The 22,233-nt window shown below is 41.0% G+C and overlaps 2 protein-coding genes across 7 annotated transcripts in view; one reads left to right on the top strand and one right to left on the bottom strand.

Annotated features, from left to right (window-relative positions):
* CEP128 (centrosomal protein 128) overlaps window positions 1-15,604 on the bottom strand; it is a 373,385-nt gene extending 357,781 nt beyond the window's left edge. For 4 of the 6 annotated variants that reach the window (XM_054691885.1, XM_054691884.1, XM_054691886.1 and 1 more), the window contains exons 1-3: window positions 15,430-15,603; window positions 13,357-13,512; window positions 735-896 (exon numbers count right to left, since the gene is read on the bottom strand). In XM_054691885.1, the coding sequence (XP_054547860.1) occupies window positions 735-881 (147 nt within the window). In that variant the 5' untranslated portion in view covers window positions 882-896; window positions 13,357-13,512; window positions 15,430-15,603. Of the gene's footprint in view, window positions 1-734; window positions 897-13,356; window positions 13,513-15,429 lie in introns of all 6 variants that reach the window. The other 2 variants (XM_054691882.1, XM_054691883.1) reach the window with 2 other exon arrangements.
* A 5,566-nt stretch (window positions 15,605-21,170) lies between these two features.
* The window catches only part of LOC119238124 (thyrotropin receptor-like), a 135,776-nt gene continuing 134,713 nt past the window's right edge, over window positions 21,171-22,233 (top strand). Inside the window, 1 exon segment of the mRNA XM_054691878.1 lies at window positions 21,171-21,723. Coding sequence (XP_054547853.1) covers window positions 21,554-21,723 — 170 coding nt within the window. The 5' untranslated portion in view covers window positions 21,171-21,553.

Here is a 22,233-nt window from a genome sequence, read left to right as displayed (position 1 = left end):
CAAAAACAGAAAAGTTAGTGATGGATGTGAAAAGAACTCAAGCCACACTTGAAGGCTTTGAAGATGAAGGAAGGAGACCACAAGATAAGAAATGTGGGTAGTCTCTAGAAGATGGAAAAGAAAAATAACAGATATCCCCCTATGGGCCCCAGAAAAGAATGCAGCCTTACTGACATTCTAATTTTAGAGGAATGAGACCAGTGTCAGATTCTCACCTACAAAACTGCAAGAAAATTAATTTCCATTATTTTAAGGCATTAGTTTTGTGGCAATTTGTTACAGCAGCAATTAAAAAAAAAAACAAACTAATGGGCCTCCCCGGTGGCGCAGCGGTTGAGCGCTGGGTTGCGAAGCTGCCCGCGGCCTCTGCAGCGCCGGTTCGATCCCCGGCTGCTCCCCGGCCACCACAGGAGGGTCCCACATGGCGCGCAGACCTCTCCTGCCGCCCGCTGCTCCCCTCAGCAGTGTACTTCGGTCCTTCTGCCTGCTCTGCTCCCCGCTCTGGCTCTGGTGAATTCTCTCACCCTCCCGCACTTCTGACTGTACCCAGTGCATGTATAAACAAAACAAACAAACAAATAAATAAATAAAGCATGCCTCTATATAAAAAAAAAAAATTTTAAAAAAAAAAATAAAAAAATAAAAAAAATAAAAAAACAAACTAATGGAACTGATCAAAATTATTTCTCAACTTTAACTATACAAAATCATTAAACACAAACATTACAACTTACCTGTAAAGTACTCGTTATAGCGTTGACCTTCTCGGTGACATCTACCGTAGGACGATTTTGAGAGTTCCTGTATATTGACCTGGCAGTCCATCGATTCAGTCGGTCACGAGAGCGGAAGTTGTCTGAATCACTGGAGGATTCTGCCATTGATGTACACAAGTCCTAAAAACATAGCCCAGTCAGGTTAATGAAATGGTAAAGTATACGGAAGTAACAGTCCCATTCAACTATTTACTTCTCTATCTTTTTAAGTCTTTATTACATCAGCCCTTTGGCATATTGTAATTTCTATGCACATAGTTTAAAAACACAACTCATTTCCCCATGTAATTCTCCGTTTTTTGGTTTTTTTTTTTTTTTTTTTTTTTTGCTTTAAGAAATCCTCAGATATGAGTCACGTTCACAACTCCAGAAAATAATAATCCCTTAATTTTGTGCAATGCTCTTAATTGAAAGCACTTCCACACACAGATTCTCACCCAATCCTCCCAAAGACACTGTAAGGTAGATGAGAATTTTTTTTTAAAGATTTATTTATTTATGCATACAAGAACTGGGGGGTAAGCCAGAAGTATAGGGAGTGAGGGGGTCCATCAGAGACAAAGTAGGGACAGAACAGGTGGATAGACTGATGCTGAGGGGAGCAGTGGGCGTGACAGGAGAGGTGTGCTGAGCCATGCGGGTCAGCTCCCTGGCCGGGGATCAAACTCATGCCACAGCAGCTGGCAACAGCTTGATAACGCTGTGTCTTTAGCCCCTGAGCCACCAGGGAAGCCCCAAACACTTGCATCTTTAAACAAAGTCCAATCCAACACACAGAATAACTAAATAAAAGAATTCCACTCATGTATAGTGAACATACTCATGCACCTTAATGTACAGAATTAGAAAAATGCCATCACAGAGGTACAAATTCTAAAATAACATGCAGGAATGTGACATCATCAACATATTCACCAAAATAGGCCAGATATTCTATAACTTCATTTTCGGTTTATATAAGGATTAACTTAATCTTTAACACTGGTCTAATCTTCCTAACATCTATACGGACATTTTTTCCAATTTATTAAATACATGGTATGATGAAATCTTTCTTTAATGACCTAGAATATTCTAGACTTTTGGGGCATTACTCTGAATGCATCTGGGAAGCACATGACCATACATCTAAAGGGAAGTGGAAGGAGTTTGCTAGATCTGTATATACAGATCCCAGAGCATTTAATGAAAACAGTCATGTTTTTTAAATGGCAGGTAAAGTAAAACTAAATAAAAGAGATAAGCAAGGTCCTTTGTTGTGAGTTTAAGCTTTCCAAAGTGAAATATAGTCTATTCTTGTAGCATCAAAAAGAAAAATTCATGGACCATCAAATTTCTTTATACTAACTGAGCTAAGGAGTGAAGGGTACCCTGTCAAAGACTCATGCCTTTCCTCTAGACAAGCCTTTCAAAATCATTCCACACCCATCTTTTTGGTTTTTGCCTCACTTCCCCTATCTATAAATACAAAGGTGACCACCATGTAACTCCCCTCCCTGCTTCTATCAGGAAACATGAACAGGACATTAAAGCTGAAGCAGTTGTTTGACTTTGCTTTTCCTGATCACAGCTGCTTCAGTCTCAAAAATAAAGATCAAAAAATCCTAGGTAAAGTTCACCTTTTAAACTTAGGATATTACTTCTCTGTGTGTCTCATAAATCTACGCCACATGACCAACAATTTTTTACTCTAAGTAAAAAGTACTTTCTAGTATTTTCCACTATTGAAAGCAGGAATTCTTGAACCAACATTTTCTGATAGCCTGCTCATATGTAAAATACTTTATGGATGCTTAAAAATACAATCCAATTAAATTCTCATAACAATTTATTAAAGTATCCATCTTTAACCCCTAATTTTATAGATGCTGAGGATAAGAGATAAGTAACATATAAACTTCATACAGTGATCATAAATTCACTTCATAAGTGATCATAAAACTCAAGATGCAGACATGGGATCAGTAAGGCACTTCTGTCTTCAATAGTATCTTTATTCCATTCAGCTCCTCTGTCCCTTAAACACTAAGCATGAACAATATCAATAATCAGAAAAATCGCTAAAGGCAGCAGCAATATCATGGCTCACACGTACGTGTCTACAGCCTCCTCAATCTCCTCTCATTTCATTTAAGCACGAAGACATGAAGGAAACAGGGGAAATCAAATAGTAATATGAAGTCTTTACTAGGCAAAATGAAAAAATCTAAATGATATACCTATGCTACATTTACTCAAAAATAAATCAAACCACTGGCCTCAGAGTAAAGGAATTTTTATGTCCTTATTCCTTCCATCTCATGTACCATGGAAAACATCAATTATGCCTGGGAGCTATCTCTTTCACATCAAAATTCTATAGGTAAAAAGTATACTAATTTTCACTTTAGCAGCATAACTCTGGAAAGTATATTAAAGAAACCATGAGACAGAATAAAACCAATGTGCTTATTATAATGATATTCAGTAAGAAGAGGAACAAAATAACCATCTTTGGTGACAGATTAATTTTTCCAAGAATATACAAGTTTTCCTATCAGCTGTCTTCAACAGATAACACATGGTATATGAGACTCTTCTAACGAGCAGAAAATTCAAGTTTCAACTTGACTACAAATAATAATAACTGAAAGTTTTATCGCTATTTTCAATAGTTTGAAAAAGTTTTAAAAAGTTCAGACACTAATATAATAAAGGTGCATCTATCTGGAATTAATATTATTCTTTTTTCTATTACAATCATTCTTATTATTCTTACTTTATAGAATTATATTGTTAATATTCTTATTATTCTCCATTATGAGATATGTTTGTATATTTTAATAAAATATTTATAAGCTATAAAAAAACTAATACCCTCCCACTCTACCCTGCTCCTATTCCTATCCCATCTGCCCAGGGATAACCACAGGCACAATTTTATGTATCTCCAGGTCATATCTTTATATTTTTATCACAGGTATATGAACCTCATAGTCTTTTTATAAAACACACATTGTAACCCAATGATAAATACTAGAACACTACATTATTGTAGTTAAATGTGAGAAAAACATTCCCTTCAACTGCAGAAAAAGCAGTAAATATTGTCTGAAGCTTACTACCACCTACTGGTACAGAGAAAGCAATATTTACGCGGTCTCTTTTTGGGATGTTCAGCTTTTCCCCCAAGATTCTGGAAAGGACTAAAATGAGTGACCTTGGCTGAAAGTCTCTAGAGTCTTAGAAAAAGCTGTGGGTCTGAAACCAGATGGTAAAATTCTTAGAATAGTTGGTTTAGCTGTTTCCAACACATCAGTATTTAAAGGCATAAATATTGTTGCTTCTGCCTTAATGAACCTTATAAAGAAGACATACAGCCACCAGACCAAGTAATGAACTCTCGTCAATCCGTTCCTACTGAGGATCTATCTATCAAAAACAAATGCCTATATGCAAACCTGAACACTGAGGCCAAAATAAAACCACATACTGCCCTCTGACAACTGGGCAGGCACTGAGTCTTCACAAACTCAAGTCTGCCTTTTTTGTGATTTGACCTAACAGCCATCAGATCTCCTACATTATGATGCACATCGGTATGTATGAGAGCGGTAATTTATTGATTCTCAAGTCTCTTTTCCTCAGAGTCAGTTTAAAACAATTAGGATTTGCAAGCTGTTCCATAAAAGATAAGCTCCCAGCATCAGGGACGATATTTCACAAAGGCTGACTAGTGCATGTTAAGTAGGTGATTGCTTCTGTGGCCTCCAAGTGCCTCTGCCGTCCTGACCAAGGCAACCATCCTTACAGAATATGTTCAAAGTAATGAACTCGATATTTAAGGGGGTCAGAGCAGGTGGGAAGTTTTTTTTTTAAATTTAATATTTAACCAAGTTCAAATTTTAGAATGCATGTCTCACTGTTTCAACAGCTGCAGGACTTAAAGGCTTTACCTCAACCTTCACTGAAAAAGTGAATAAGCCAGTTGAGGTTACCGCGTGCAAACAATTATCAGTTGTACCTGCCTTCTTTACATCAACACTCTCCTGTATGTTAATCTCCTCAAACCATTTGGTAAATTCATATTAGAGCAAAATCAACTGTCCAGTCCATCCGCCAGTTCTCTGTTAAGTCAGTAGATCATGTAAAACATGGGAAACAGAATCAAAGAGATACTTACAATAGATTAAGTTATCGTTTACCAAACTGCTACTACAATAGAAATGAAAGTAAGTTAGTCACAGTCTTTGAGGAAAGAGAAGTATTTTCAAAATACTATATGTGGTGAGCTAAGTAAATAAGACAAAATGCCAGGAGACTTGGGTCAGGATCATTCCACTCCTCTTGAAGGATGAGTGGAAGTTTGACAGATGGATGAGACAAGGAAATAGGATCCAGATAAAAACCATCTGTCTCAGAGGAACTTAAGCGGGTCCAAATAAAGCAGTTCTTACATCCTTCCATCAGGACATGAATTTTAAAATGTCTCCAGATATTACTAAATGTCCCTAGGTGTTCACATACTCTCCTTCACATACACATGCCTCCCTCCATTCCATGGGTAATATCAGGCAGGCTCAGCCCTCTGGTTGTATTTTGCTCCCCTGAGTCAAGAGTTCATCCTGGTCCAGCACTTTGGAGTAAAAAGGTAGACACATGGCCCAGTTCCTGCAAGCAGAGAGCAGGTACATGTTCTGGAACAGGCTATACAGCTATACAAAATGGCTGCTTTCTCATAAATGGAGAAAAAAATAAACGGTTGTTCTTATTGATACCGTAATTTCAGGTTTTCAGGCCTAGTCTTCCAGCCAGGAACAGATCCCAGGCTGCACTGGCAGCGCTGAGTCCAGCCACTAGACCACCACGGGTTGGTGACTCACGAAGCCTCAGCAGGAACTTCGCTGATGTTCAGGTAAGCAAGCAAGAAGAGGCAAATTTGTTTAGAGAAAGAAAAACTTTACTGAGGAGAAAAGGAACAGAAATTAAGTGAGACTCCCAGGCAGGTGCAACTAGGCCAAGGAGGGGTGAGGAAGCAAAAGTAGAGTCATGCCTTAGGGAATATATACCTTCTTTCCCTAATCATTCTAAAGTTCCATCAGTCTCTTTGTGATTGGTTAGTTCTGAGTGGTCTCACTCACTGACTTAATGTCTCTGTGTCCAGAACTAAGTCTCTGTGTTCCAGCCCTTATCTTTAGCACACTTTTCTTTATCATCCTTGTCCAGGAATGTTCTGTTGCCCCTAGTCCTGGGGGTGTTTGATTAGTCCCCTTCCGAATGTGTTGCCCTTATCTCTGGAGCCTTCCTTAACTCTTCTGAAGTCCCTGCCTGCACTGCCCCTGAAGCTGCCAAATTATCCCTAACTTGCCCTAGGGCTCATCATGATTGCATATGAGCCAGTCATTAAAAAATCATAGCAGTCTTTTTTTTTTTTTTTTTTTTTTAAAGATTTATTTATTTATTGATTGATTTATACATATATGCATACAAGCACTGGATACAGTCAGAAGCACGGGAGAGTGAGAGAATTCACCAGAGCCAGAGTGGAGAGCAGAACAGGCAGAAGGACCGAAGTACACTGCTGAGGGGAGCAGTGGGCGGCAGGAGAGGTCTGCGCGCCATGTGGGACCCTCCTCCGGTGCCGGGGAGCAGCCGGGGATCGAACCGGCCCGCAGAGGCCGCGGGCAGCTTCGCAACCCAGCGCTCAACCGCTGCGCCACCGGGGAGGCCCCATAGCAGTCTTTTTTTAAGAGAAAATAAAGTTTCTTAATAACCACCCCCTGCCCTGTCCTATAAGCAGAATGAGACGGATATTTAAACTCATACACCCTACTATCCTTCCAAGATTAACGAGGCAGTTTATAAAATTAAATAAAAAGTAAAGCAGTGCTCTCCTGATGGTGCAGGGGTTAAACTCAGCACTATCAAAAGCCACTATCCCATGAGTTTGATCCCCAGCGAGGGAGCTAATCCACATGGCACAGCAGAACTCTCCTGTCTCACCCACTGCTCCCCTCAGTAGTATATTTCAGTCAGTCTGCCTGTTCTGCTCCCTACTCTGTCTCTGGTGAACCCTCTCACCCCCTACACCTCTGGCCTATACCCCAGTACTTGTATGTATAAATAAATAAAAATAAATCTTTTTTAAAAAGAATCTCAAAAAAAAAATAAAAAGTAAAACATGCTAAGATTTGAAAAACAGCAAACAAAAACTCAAGGGGAGAAAAAAGAATGCTAATAAAAAAATGGATGCTAACAAACCTCTGAGATGGAATTATTACTTACAGTTAAGCCCTTGATCTGCCTTCTTGCATTTGCTGGCAGATGAAAGATAAATACACACTACCAAATTACCAAAATAGAAAATAGCAGACAAGAATGAAGTCCTCTGAGGACAATCCCTACTAATTGTCCAAACTATCCCAGACTGGACAAGTAAGCAGCTAGAACAAAGACAGAAGTAGAATCCCCAAGTTTCTGGCACCATTTTGTTTAAATCAGGGAATGAAAACCAGAGGACTACAGACCAAATCCAGCCAACCACAATGCATTTAAAGATAATGTTCACTGTTATTTTAAAACATTAATTTGAAAACAGAGAACTCACATAAAAATTCCAATTTCCAACCTCTCTTAAAAATCCAACGACCTGGCAATGCTGGGGATGAATTTTCCCACAGCAACATGAATATAACTAGCGGCTGCCACCAACCCCTTCCTGTTTGTCCTAATCACCACTGGGCCTGCAAGAGACAGTGTCATCTGATTGTTCCCACTTAGCAGTTGCAACGCTATTTTGAATAAGAACCAAGAAAAACGCAGTTTATCAACCTCACTGTCCAGTTAATGGAAAAGAAATTAGGAGGCCTCCCTGGTGGCCTAGGGGTTAAGTCTCAGCACTATCACCACTATGGCCTGAGTTCAATCCCAGGCCAGGGAGCTGACCCACATAGTGCGGCAGACCTCTCAGGTCTCTCCAGCTGCTCCCCTCAGCAGTGTATTTCAGTAGATCTGCCTGTTCTGGTCCCCACTGTGTCTCTGGTGAATCCTCTCACCCACATCCTCCCTCTCCTGCACTCTGGCCCACACCCCAATTCTTCTATGCAAAATAAATACATTAAAAAAAAAAAGAAATTGGGTAACAGTTTGAATATCAGTCATATCCATAGACTATAAAATCAGAACAAGGTACCACTACTGAACTAAAGGACTTGATTTTAAGCAAACTACTATTTTCCCACTATTATTTTTATCAGAAACAATATTCAGAACAAAAGTATATAGCACAGAGCATAATCTGGCTCCAATTTTTCACCTCTCTCTATATACCCTTCACATAGAGAAGTTTCCTGCCCTGCCCCTGACTCTGGTTCTGCTATATGGCCTGCTTTGGCCAGTAGGGCTAGAGGTAGCAGGGCACAATCAAAGGCTTGAAATGGAACTTTCTCTCCAGCCAGTATCACATCAATATGAGAAAGGTCCAGGATATCCTGTTGAAAGATAGCCTGGTTACCCCAGTGGTTCCCAACTTAGACCAGATGACCCGTTAGCTTGGCCTAGATAGCCAATACAGTTATCAGCTTAGCTGAGCCATCATCACTCAAGCAATTAACAAGTATTGCTGTAAACCTCAAGGTTTTATTTGTTATACAGCAAAGGCTAACAGATACATATCGTTTACTAAATCAAATCATTTGATTTGGCTCAGGTTTCCTCCCAAGCCTACTTTTCTTGAGAAAACAGGCTGGTTTCACCACATCCTCGCCAACATCCTCGTTGCTAGTTTTTTTGATATGTGCCATTCTTACTGGTGTAAGGTGGTATCTCAGTGTGGTTTTGATTTCCATGATTATAAGGGATGTTGAACATTATTTCACATGCCTGTTGGCCATTTGCATTTCCTCTTTGGAGAAAAGGAACTCTCCTACATTGTTGGTGAGAGTGCAAACTGGTCCAACCACTATGGAAAGCTGTCTGGAAGTTCCTCTGTCTACTAAAAATGGAGCTAACATACAACCCGGCAATTCCACTTGAAGAGATCTACCCAAAGGACACAAAAACACCAATTCGAAAGAATACCTGTACACCTATGTTTATTGCAGCACTGTTTACAATAGGCAAAACCTGGAAACAACCCAAACGCCCAAAAATAGATGACTGGATCAAGAAGATGTGGCATATATACACAATGGAATATTATTCAACAATCAAAAAAGATAAACTCACGCCATTCACAGCAACGTGGATGGAGCTAGAAGAAATTATGCTCAGTGAAATAAGTGAGAAGGAAAAAGAAAAATATCAGATGGTTTCACTTATAGCAGGAATACAGGGGAACCAAGTAAGACATCAGTGTAAAAAAATAATAACAGCACAAAACACAACAAAGCAAAAACAGACAATTATAAATCAGAGACATCCTGCAGGGGAGGAGGCAGGAGAGGGATCAGAGGGAGGGAGGGAGGAGCACAGGGGACTGAGGTGATGGTGCACGGGTGCACTGGGGAAGGAAAGTCTATGGGGACACCTGAAGGGGTAGAGGAAAGCAAATATTGTTTAAAAATGAACAATGATGTAAAAAAAATTAAAAATTATTTAAAAACAGAAAAACAAACAAAAAAGAAAACAGGGTTGGTTTCAGAATGTCTCTAATGGTGGGTAGGGGAAAAAAAGACAAATCTAAGTTAGGAGGCACAAAATAAGCATGAGGGAATCGCTATAACAAATTAATATGCTAGTCATTTTTGAGAAAAAAATTCTTAGCAATCACAAATAGCAGTTGGGGCTATTTACTGTTCCCCATAATAACTTCAGGTTTTCATAAGAAACAAGTCATTTCTTAAGTATATTATAAAGCATACTTGTTTTCTTCCTCCTACTTTTAAATAGAAACAGAAGCTTTTCTTCACTTTCCTCTGGAACAAAATAACACCAAAAATTTCAAGGGAACTATCTCTCATTGGTATTTATACCTCAAATTGCAATTGCTTGATAACACAACAAAGCATTTTTATCAGCATTTCTCTTCTGATCTCCATTTCAATCCTACGAAGCTGGTATAATTGCAACCCTTCACTTGACTGCTTAAAGGGAAACAGAAGCTTTGAGTAAAATCTTCTCCATTTTTGCTTTATTGAAAAGTTGCAGTAACTGAACTAGAACTCATATCCTGTGTCTCTAAGACAGTACTTTCTAAATTTTTTGAATATAGAATTAGAAAGGAATCCAATTATAATGAAATACAGTTATAATGTAAGTATACTGTGTTATACTGTATAATGAAATACAATATCATTTAAAACCAATTATGCTTAAAAACTATATTGTGGTACCCAGATGTGGACCCTGATAAAGAATCCTAATTTCAAAAAATTTTGAAATTTTTCAATAAATGAAAGTTGAAATAATAATGCTAAATTATTTTAGCATCACAGATTATTGAAACATGACAATAACCCTACCAAGTACCATTCTCATCAAAGTATATGCATAAGAAGCCTGAAGGTGCTAAAACAGGTACTCAAGATTATGTAGTAGCTAAGTGGCAGGGCTGAGTCTTCAACCTTCTCTAGGGCCCATTTTCCTAACTCTTCTCATTGCCACTGGTACCACTCATAACCAAGACTTGTCTTAACTCTTTCTTAGGCACCAAAATAGTTTCTTTAAACACTGAGTCTTTTCCTATCCACCCCAACCTATGTTCTTGAATCAAGAATTCAGATCTCACAGCTAGCCACCTTTCTCTAAAGAACCACAGAAAACATAAAGCCCATATCCAGCTGTTACACTAGCTATTTCCCTATGACATTCCTCATTTACTTCATGATTTCTGTCTAGAATGCCTTCTGTCACCTATGGAAATTCCACTTATCTTTCCAGGCAGAGCTCAAATAATACATTTTTTTTTAAGATTTATTTATTTATGCATACAAGAACTGGGGTACAGGCCAGAGGTGTGGGGGGTGAAAAGATTCAGAAACAGAGTGGGGGACAGAATAGGCAGATTGACTGAAATACACCACCGAGGGAAGCAGCAGGTGAGACAGGAGAGGTCTGCTGTGCCATGTGGGTTGCTCCCTGGCAGGCCAGGGATCGAACTCGAGCTGCAGAGGCTGAGGATAGCTTTATAGTGCTGTGCTTAGCCCCCTGCAGCACCAGGGAGGCCCTCAAATAATATACTCTTAAAGAAGTCTTCCATCTTCAGCCAGAAATGATCTTCTCTACTCTCCAACCCCCACACTCTTGTAGCTCTAAGTTAAAACAAGATATTTATTAAAGATGTCCATGAAATGCAATTATTTGTATCACAGGATTTATTTTTCAGTTCCTCTATCATGTCATGTTAATCTCACCATCAAACCTAGGATGGATTCACTGCTTGGAACATTCTTTTTACTCCTTTGCCCTTGGCTAACCCTTATTTTTCCTTCAAGTCTCAGTTCAGAAGAAACTTCCCCTACAAAGTCTATCTTCACTGTCTCCACCTAAACTCCCACACTGGATTCCACCTCATCACAGCCCATAGATTAGTATTTACTTGTCGATTTCCACTTAAAACTCTAAATCTCATCAGGGACTCTCTTCATGGTTATATTTCAACATTTAACATACTACCTCGCATGAACCTGGAACGTGTTTAAAAGGATTTACAATTAGATTTTCCCTATTATTCTGTCTGATTAATCCAGAGATATTTGCTGAATTGGTAAATGGTCTAGATTCATTATCTTAAATCTTAACCAATACAGATTGAACTGCAAAATATTTTCAGTATGAATACCTGAAAATATGCCTATTAAAAGATAAACATTTCAAAGCCATTTGAACACATGCGTTAAAAACTTGTAACTGAATCAAACCTAGCAGGTTTGTTTGAGCTACTGCAAATCATTTTCATTAATTATTGTCATTTGCAGCTACCTGCATACCTCAACTATTATGTTTTACAAAGCTCTAAACTACAAATTGCCATCCAGACACTTTATTATCAGCATCCATTCCTAGTACTGCTTCAATGTGCCAATTGCTGCTTATAGGCAGCAAAAGTACAAGTAAAAATAAGTAATACACATAAGTTTTTGACCCAGAGATTCTACTTTGATGAATATTATGCTAGGAAAATAAAACTCATCTGTCCACATCTATGTGCAGATGTATGCATAAAATTTTCATTGCAAAATTAATTACGGCAGTAAAAAAAAATGAACATAGATCCACTGACAGAGGATATTGAAAATAAATATATCAGTTAAGAAAGACAATGGAGGGCCTCCCCTGGTGGCGCAGCGGTTGAGCGCTGGGCTGCGAGGCTGCCCACAGCTTCTGCAGTGCCGGTTCTATCCTCAGCTGCCTGCAAGGATCCCACATGGCATGCAGACCTCTCCTGCCACGCCTGCTGCTCCCCTCAGCACTGTGTTTCATCAGTCTGCCTGTTCTGTTCCCCGCTCTGGCTCTGGTGAATTCTCTCACCCTCCCGTGCTTCTGACTGTACCCGGTGCTTGTATAAATAAATAAATAAATCCTTAAAAAAAAAAAAAGAAAGACAAGGTAGAACTTTAAGTGTTGGCACATAACACATTCTTGTAAGAAAAACAGAGAATGAATATATTGAAAACATTTCCAACTGGGATCAACTCAGTGACACTTTCATATGGATAACATGAATTTACTCTAGATTATTTTAACATTATTCCCAAGAGTATCAAGACTGCAGTTGAGAATTTCCAGCTCCACAGTTTTTTAATTCTAAGAATTTTGTACAGCATACATCTCAGACACGGTGTAACTGGAAGGGACAGTTCAATGGATCACCCCTATACATTGAAGTGCACTTCATCAAAATGCTCAAAAGTGTTCATAATTGTAAATCTACATTGCAAAACTTGGGTTTTTAACACATACTTGATTATCAACAAGTTATGTTGAATAAGTACAACATAAATCATAAATTATAACTATATCTTATCTCAATAATAAAGGCCATTTTACCTTGAAAAAATTAAGAAAGATAATTGAATCTTTTGAATATTTAAAGAGATAAATAAGAACAAATACTTTGCTGTACTCTAAGTCTAAAAATGCTACATGTAAATCAAATGGTATTAGAGGGCAACCACAGATAGCAAAGGCACCTCACTGGACCAAGCAAAATTGGGACTTCAAGTCAGGAGATCTGAGGAAGATGGCTGCTTTTGCTCCAAAATGCCAAGCAAATCAAATAAATTATCTGCAGCTCAAATGCCTCATTTGTATAATGAAGATAAGCATAATAAAAGTATTATACATAAATAACAATTAGAAGGTGCCTAATACAGTGCCTGGAACAAAACAGGTTCTCCAACACTGGTCAAATAGAAACAGTTGCATCATTGTTACTTTTGTTAAGGTGTCTTAACAAAAGGTTGCTTTGGCTAAGGTAACTGTCCCCTGAAGTTTTATAACAATGAATCTATTTTGTCCATCTGAATTTTTGTAACATTGCATGCACAACCATCCTAATTTTATTTTTATACTATATGTTACAAAGGGGTTCCTTGCCCCTCAAGTTAAATTTACTGACATAATCTGTTATCTCAGAAATTCAGGGAGAAAGCATACTTACAAAGCACACCCCCAAAACTCCGTGTTGTTCTCCTCTGAGCTCAGTGCTCTTCTTAGGCACATATGTCTGCCTCCTATCATTTCTTCATGAGGTTCAGGGCAAAAGGCCTAGTCAAGTAGATGATCTTTGGTTGCCCCTACACTTTTCCCAAACCACCTACAGATAAATGAAACAAGGGGGTAAAAATGCACCTACAGCCTTAAATTTGTTTTAATAAAATATGAAAATATGCTCACCCTTACTTTGCCGTGTGTGGTATGTCAGAAAACAGAAACATGTTCCTCTGGTGAGGCAGGGAATTCACCGGGATGTTTCATCTCCAAGTACGCAACTAGCATACTCCTCAATGGTGATTTCCACCCACATCTAATCACCCCTGGGGCTGGCAACATAATGTCACAGTGTGAACTGTAACCCAAGTTTGGTCAGGAACATATCAGTAGGTAAATTAAGGTAGGAAATCAAATTAGCCAATTGACATAAACATGTTAATAAAATTAACATGAACAGTATTTCTAGATAGAGAAAGAATATAGACAACAGAAAGATAGATAGATAGATAGATAGATAGATAGATAGATAGATAGATAGATAGATAGGTAGGTAGGTAGGCAGCACTCCTAAGGAAATATTTTAAATGCTGCTCAGTTCTTCCGATATTTAGCATTGTAATAAATGGGTAAAATAAAAAGAGCAAAATGTCTGGATGTTAGAAACAGCTGCAGCTAGAAATATTTTCCATTCTTTGTGACTGCTTTCAAAGCCGTGTATAAGAATCCACAGAAAGTTACCCAGAAAACTGGCAGTGACCACATGAAAAGTAAATCTTGGACTATATCCATAAGCCACTTCGACAAAAAAGGTAGTCTCAAAAAGATAATCAAAATAAACTGTTGAGAGAAAGTTCAAAGTGGCCAAGTCATGGCACCCATGGCAGACAGGACAGGCCAAGAGGGCGCAGATGCCATGCATACTTCACTCTTCTATCAGCGCAGTGGCCTGCACTGCAGAAGTCAGACAAAGCTAAATGTCTCTGTGCCAATGTGAAACTGCCTAGATTTTCATCTCCTGTCTTTTCTGGAGAGTAGTCTCTAGCCACATGTGGCCACACTACTCGTGAAATTTGGCCAGTTCAAAGAGACACGAGCGGGTAAGCAAAAAACACATGCCAGATATCATAGACTTGTACCCTTAAAGGAATTTTTTTTAAGGATGGAAAATATCTCAATAAGTTTCATATACATTACACATCGAAATGAAAACAATTTGGATATATTGTGCTAAATAAAAGACTAAAATTTTTTCTACCAGTCTTTTACTTGTTTGCTGTGGGTCCTAAAAAATACAAACGTGCATGTGTGGCTCACACCATATTTTTATTACACAGAACTATTCTGCATAATTAACAAAAATAAGGAAATCGTGAGCCCTTCCAATGTGTCAGACCCTAGGTTACTTTACATGATACTCAAGACAACCTGTGCCGTGGTTTTAAAGACTCCTTTGGGAAGTGGTTTTAAAGGCCTGGCTCCATCAAACCATAAAAGATGCAGCTGGAATTCAAAGTCAGGTATTCCTACAAAATACTCAAATAAGGGCCTCCCACTAGCTTCCACTGGGGCCACTCCCATGTTGGCAAAGGCCACTGAACCGTGTTGCTGAGGGTAGCAAAACCTTCTGGAACTACAGACTAGGCACAAGGCGCCGAGTTACACTCCAGGCCAGGCTGGTAGAGGCCAAGATGAGGTCAATCCCCTCGATGGCATCAAAATTCACGGTTGCTGGAGGCAGTTCATTCAGCTCCCACAAGGAAGACAACTTACTGCACAGACCCTTCAAAGGCTGCGCCAAGACCTGACAGTGGACACCCTAGTCGAGGGAGGGGGCGTCCGGGGACCTGGCCAGTCCTCACCCCCACCATGGCTCACGGCACCCTTCCAGCGCCCCACCCCGCACGCCCGCGCAGCTTCTGGCGTCTCCACCCGAGGGACGAGGGGAAGTCGGACCGAAAACGTCTTCGATGAGACAGGGAAGTGCAAAAGACAGGGCAAGGGGTACATTGGGCGTGGGTACCTGAGATAGAAGAGGACGTCAGGCCCTTAATGCCGGATCATCGCCGAGGCCCCACCCGGCTCCCGCGGCCACCGGTGACCCAGAAGGTGCAACTGACCAGACGCTGCGGCGCAACCGACTCTGCTCTCCCCAGACTCGCAGCTATGGCAACTTGAACTAGCCGCCCAGCCGCAGCGAGGGTACAGGACCCTGCTGCCGCCGCTGGGACTTCTGGGAGTTGTAGTCCAACTCGTCCACAAAAGCAAGGAATAGCTAAGGGGAAGAGAGCCTCAGAGAAACTGCAAGTCCCAGGATGCCAAACGGTCGGCGCGGGGGACTTTCCCGGAAGATGCCGGATTAGTTGGCACCTGAGTCCCAAGGCCGCACCCTCTCGTCTGGGTCGTCTATGTGTTTATTAAAGGGCCTGGAGCTTCACCTGACGGCAAACTCCAGATCATGAATTACCGATGCAAAGGTGCCTTGGCCCCGACGTAAACTGAACTATATTTAGAGCAGTTGCAACAGTAGTTTCTGTTACTTGTTGGGGAACAGGAAAGCCTGAATTTTTTAGATACCATAGCCCAGTATCTTGTCCCCAAGGCTGACCAATTTTTAGGACTAAAAAGAAATGGAGAAGATTATTTAATCAAATGATACGCCTAAGACCGCATAGCTCGTAGTGAGACCGTCATTTCGTGACTGCTGCTCCTGTCAATCTGGGGTATCATCTCTTCACTATTGTAGAATATGAAACAGACATATTCTGCCCAGAGGAGTCGACTTAGTCGTGAAAAGTTAATAAAAACTTCAACGAAGAAATGAACTTTGAAAAACTGAAGAATGGAAATCAAAGTAATCCCCTAGAGTCTCATTTCCTTCTGCTCTCACTAATCCTTTCCTCCTCGAGACAAAATTTTACTTTACCTGTGAGAGCTTTCTTGACTGCCTCAAAAGAGCGAAATAACTTAATACACATTCCCTGATTCTAATCATTCTGAACTGTAATTATCCATTTCCTGGTTGTTCCTTTCCATTATAGTCTAAACGCAGGGATCTAACATTTTTTAATCATTATACAATAAATAATTGCCTCTCCTTAACAGTTTCTTCTCTCTCTCTCTCTCTCTCTCTCTCTCACACACACACACACACACACACACCATGAATAATTGGCATACAAATTTGAAATATTAGGATCATTTCAAATATTTTCTCTGGCCAATATAGATGTAAGGTGATGGAAGACAAGAATAGAAAAACTGGAAAGGAGGCCTCACAAGACCAAAACCTGACTTACACAAGGAGGTGGGGGTTGAGGGGAATAACGTGACCATTCCAATTTGAACGTAAAATAATTTTTCTGTAGATCTACCTATGTACTTGCAGCTGTCATCAAGCTGTTTGCTCAAAGTTGTATTCAAAAATAAACTCCAGAGACATTTTGGCCTTTTTCTGTGGGTCAGTAAGGCCCTTGGGTCCAAGTGGCAGGAAAGTAGAAGATTGTAAACTAAGCTGTGTGGAATCTCCTGTTGAAGCAAGAAGAAAACTCTGAACGGTGGTGAAAGAACTGGAATCAAAATCTGTCCAGATCCCAATACGATGATGAGCAATTAGGTAGAGAGGCCACAAAACTTAGGAGGCAAGTTGCATCCATCTTCACTAAAGAATAAATTGAAGGGAAAAGCAGTGAATATTTTAAAAAAATTGGAAAAACACTTCCTCTGATCTCAGATGTTATATAATTTAAGGTAACACCTTTTTCAACTTAGAAAGGGTTTGAAACATGGTTTAAACTTTCTTCATCATAAGGGAAGTTGTGTAGGAAGGAAGGAATCAAGAATTTAATTAGTTTGGAAATCTTGGCTCAAGATTACTCTTCACAGTAATAATCCTCTTTAAGCATAAATCAGCGTGGAAATATCTTCAGTAAAAAAAAAAAAATTAACCCTAAATGCAGAAGTCACATATTAAATGCAGAAGTCAGATAGGAAAGAAGCCCTGTGTTTTTAAGGACTATGGGAAAGCCTGTAGCCAGATGCAAATCTCATTAAGCAGAAAAAGAAATTCATACTGGAGAGAAACCAGTAAATGTAACAAAACTTCATTAAGTATTAGAAAATTTATACTTACAGAGAAAATTTTGACTGAGCCTAGTATGATAAAATTTTCTTTTGAAGATAAACACATGCAATTTGGAGCAACATGGATGGCACTGGAAGGGATCATGCTCAGCTAAATAAGCCAGAAAGAAAAAGAAAAATACCGGATGGTCTCACTCATAGCAGGAATCTAGAAAACTTAAATAAGGGACCAGGAAAATGAATAACTATAAGAAAGTGAAAATCAAAATCAACAAAAAACTATGAACCAGAGACACTTTTTGGGGGTGGGGGGCGGGAGGGGAGGGATTGGGGTCAGAATGGAGGGGTTGCAATTGTATGGGGAATATAAAAATAAAATTTATTATTTAAAAAAGAAAAAAAAGTAAAAAAAAGATAAGTACAACATATTTAAAAAAAATTTTTTCTTTTGAATCTTAGACTTTTTTCTACATTTGAAAAGTCATATACAGAGAAGCCCTACAAATGTAAGAAATGTGAAAATACCTTCAGCCAAAAGTAAATCTTCATTCATCAAAAAATTCATCCTGGAGATAAGTCTTGTGACTATGGAAGAGCATCCATTCAGATGTCACACCTCAGTCAGCAAAGAAATAGCATGAAACTCCCCCTTGCCTGTAAGGTGTGTGGGAATATTGTCAGTCACAAATCAAATCTCACTTTGCTTGAGCAATTTCATAATGGAGAGAAACCTATTGGATGTAATGAATATGGAAAAGCAAGAGCAATATATCACTGAACATCAAAACTCCCAAGAGCAATATATCACTGAACATCAAAACTCCCATGTTGGAGAGAATTTTCTTTTGCTTCTTTGTTTTTAAAGATTTATTTATTTATTTTTGCATAGAAGAACTGGGGTGTAGGCCAGAGAAGGGGAGGGGAGTAAGAAGGGAAGGAGGTGAGAGGATTCACCTGAGACATAGTAGGGAGAAGAGCAGGTGGATCTACTTAAATACACTGCTGAGGGGAGCAGCTGGAGAGACAGGAGAGGTCTGCTGCACCATAAGTGGGTTATCAACCTGGTCAGGGATCAAACTCAGGCCATAGCAGTGATAGTGCTGAAACATAACCCCTAGGCCACCAGCGAGGTCCCTAAAAGCATCTTTTGCATGTGTTTAATGATCTAAGTACAGACACTTTCTCCTTTACTCAAACTGGTTCATCTTCTCTTCTTGTATATTTGCCACAGTTTAAAAGTTAGGCTTAGAGAAGAAAATTGCCTTATTGATTATCATAGCAATTTGTTCAGCTGGCTATTAGAACATGGTCATCCTAAAGACTTGTTCCAATTTACTAAATTGAAACCGGTAGAATTTACCTACATTATAAAGGCCATAAAGCCAATTTCATGCTGTCTGAATCATGACGAAAATTCTACAGATTTCAGCATACCACTGCTGTTCCCAGCAGAAGAGACCCAAATTAAACCTCACACCAGCATCAAACAGAAAACCCCAACAAGATAAATGAAACAATGATTTTCAAGAGTGTAGACATCAGACAAGGAAGAACAATGATATCTGTGAGACAGGAAACAAGTAAGTAAGCCTTATGATTGCTACAAAGTATTGTTTTGAGGGAGTGTAAGGCAGTAACCACACAGTGCAGGTTTTCTGATCCCATGCAGACCTGGTAAAGGAGGAGTCAGAATCCTCGGTGGTTTTTACAGGTCTTTTATTGGGATTTACCTGGTACACAGCAGGCAGGGGTGCTGGGGGACTGGGAGGCTGTCAGGCCTCCCAGCCCCCAGGAAATCTACACTCTATCTGGGCTCTCCAGCGTTCTCTCTGCTTCTCTTCTTCTTTCAGATTCCGTTCATTCTTGACTTCTTGGCTTCTGCTGGCGTCCCCATGACGCCACCCTTAAAGCCCAGTCTTAGCCCAGGCGAATCCCATCTACCTATGCCCACACCCTACTCCGGTGCCCGCCATCAGGCATGCATTCAGGACCACAAGGATCCATCATCTATCCTGATGGCGGAAGGGCAGAAAAGCCTGACATTTTTCCGTACCCTACAGGGAGTTCCTAACCCATGATGCAAGGACAGGGAAGCCAATTCAGACCCCAGCGATGCTCCTAATCAAGAAGACAGAGCTGAGAGTCTGGAAAGACAAAGGCAGCTGCATTTTACAGGACAAACTACTGAGAGAGAGGAGAGTTATAGAGAGAAAACTATGAAAGGTTTCCATGGACAGTGTAGGAATCATCACTTGCATGTGAAGACATGGAAGCTAAAGATGTATGTGACAAGATTGGAGGGGAAAATATCCTATAGTTCACACAGAGCAGAATAGTGACTACTCCCACCAACCAGACTGAAACACTTCATAATTCATGGAGCATTAGAAAGAATACTCAGAAGAGTCTTGTCTCAAAAGTGGGGAATAATTAGCACTGAATTAAATGCTACTCTAAGCCCACCTAATATTGAAAGCAAGATCTAAAATAATCAATCTGTTGCCAGGTAATATAACCACATCTGATAAGGTCTCAAGAATATTTACATGGGGGTCTCGCTGGTGGCCTAGGGATTAAGCCACGCTATCACCACTGTAGCCTGAGTTCAATGCCTGGCCAGAGAGCTAACGGAGCAGACCTAGCCTGTCTCACCAGCTGCTCCCCTTAGCAGTGTATTTCAGTAAATCCACCTGCTCTGCTCCCTGCTTTTTCTGGTGAATCCTCTCACCCCCTGTACCTGTGGCTTACACCCTTGCTTTTCTAAGCAAATATAAATAAATAAAAATTGTACAAAAAGAAAATCCATTTAAAAAATAAAAATAAAGTGCAGATTTTATTTTTAAAAAATGAAAGTAAATAATTCAATGCCCAAAAGGGTGAACTTTATAATATCTTTCATCCAAACCAAGTTGATCAAATGTGCACAGAAGAAAAAGGCAGACCATTTTTAAGAAAAAGAAAATCAACCAACCTAAGCTGACCCAGAAGTGAAAAAGATATTAGAATTATCAAACACAAACATCCCTGTGGTTAAATGTTTGTGTCTGTCACCCCACAAAAGATACCTTGACATTTCACAGCCTGGTATCTAGGAATATGACCTTATTTGGAAATATGGTCTTTGCAAATATTCCAATTAAACTGAGGTCACAGTAGAGGAAGGTGGGCCCTAATACAATCACTGGTGTCTTTACAGGACACAAACCAGAACGGACAGGCCAGCTTCCAGCCCCGTGGCAGAACCGAAAGGCGAGCCATTCCGGGCACCAGAACGCCTCCTGCGATTCCCAGCTCTGCCCAGCAGAGGGCCCCACAGCCCAGTTCCCCGCGCCTGGCCGCGTCCGCCCGCTGCAGTGTCCGTCCTTCGCCACCAGGTGGCTCCCTGAGGGGCGTTCGGCTCCCGCGTGCGGGTCGGGGTTTGCGCTGAAATTGGGGAGCAGCGAGAATCTGCCAGGCGTGTCGGGCTCCGGCTGCGTCCGCACCTGGGGCTGGTCAGCGACGTGTGACCCCCTTCAACACTCAGCAGAGGCCTCCTGGGCCAGGAGAACTGAAGTTCTGGGGGATATCGGGGTGTCGCCCGACACAGCGCATCCCGCGGGAACTTTGTCTGGGTGGGGGTGCGTGCGGTGCACCCCGGCAGGCGGCGCTGGCCGGCGGCGACCCGCGGGAAAAGGTGGCCCATTGGGTTGAGGGGCAAGGCAGGGAGGGGGCGACTCACTAGACTTTGGGGAGATCTCAAGGGCGGCGCACAGGGCAGCCTGGAAAGCAGGGGGACCACCTGGACCGGTGTTGGACAGGAGGGAACAGAAGAATCCGGCCGCGTGGTTCTGGGTAAAGAATGTGAAGCAAGTAGGCTTGTTTGGGTGGAGAGTTGCCCAGGGAAACGGAGCCCTTCAGAGCTCTTCCTTCCCTCTCCAGCCTCCTCTTTGGTGCTGAAGTCACAGCCTCGCGGAGCCTCCCCCCACCCAACCCTCCTGCTCCCCAGCTTCGCGAGCCCGAGGCGCTAAGGGCTGGGAATGAGACGTGGTGGAGAATGAGGAATTAGACTCGGGGACCTGTGGAAAATGAGGTCGACGCCCCTGCTGCAGCTGGCGCTGCTTCTTGTCCTGCATGGAAGCCTGGGGGGGCCGGGGTGCCCCTCTCCGCCCTGCGAGTGCCACCAGGAGGGCGACTTCAGAGTCACCTGCAAAGACATCCAGCGCATCCCCAGCCTGCCCCCCAGCACGCAGACCCTGTGAGTACCCGGGAGGGAGAGGGGGGCGTAGAAGCCAGGGGCTTGCAGAAATGTGGTGGGACGTGGGCAAAAAGAGCTTGGAAAAAGGCAAAAGTGTGTGTGTGTGTGTGTGTGTGTGTGTGTGTGTGTGTGTTTGGTAAAAACTCAATGGGGCTTGCAGAAATGTGGCAGGACATGTGCAAAAAGAGCTTGGAAATAGGCAAAAGGTTGTGTGTGTTTGTTGTGTGTGTGTATGTGTAAAACTCAGTGTGTGTGTAAAACTCAGTGTGTGTGTAAAACTCAGTGTGTGTGTGTGTTAAAAACTCAATGGGGCTTGCAGAAATGTGGTGGGACGTGGGCAAAAAGAGCTTGGAAATAGGCAAAAGGTGTGTGTGTGTGTGTGTTTGGTAAAAACTCAATGGGGCTTGCAGAAATGTGGCAGGACATGTGCAAAAAGAGCTTTGGAAATAGGCAAAAGGTTGTGTGTGTTTGTTGTGTGTGTGTGTAAAACTCAATGTGTGTGTGTGTGTG

The sequence above is a fragment of the Talpa occidentalis genome, unplaced genomic scaffold (assembly GCF_014898055.3).
Source record: "Talpa occidentalis isolate TD23 unplaced genomic scaffold, MPIMG_talOcc4v2.1 talOcc4.11, whole genome shotgun sequence".
Taxonomy (NCBI): domain Eukaryota; kingdom Metazoa; phylum Chordata; class Mammalia; order Eulipotyphla; family Talpidae; genus Talpa; species Talpa occidentalis.
The sequence above is the reverse complement of the archived record's forward strand: the minus strand, read 5'-3'. Positions and strand labels throughout refer to the sequence as shown.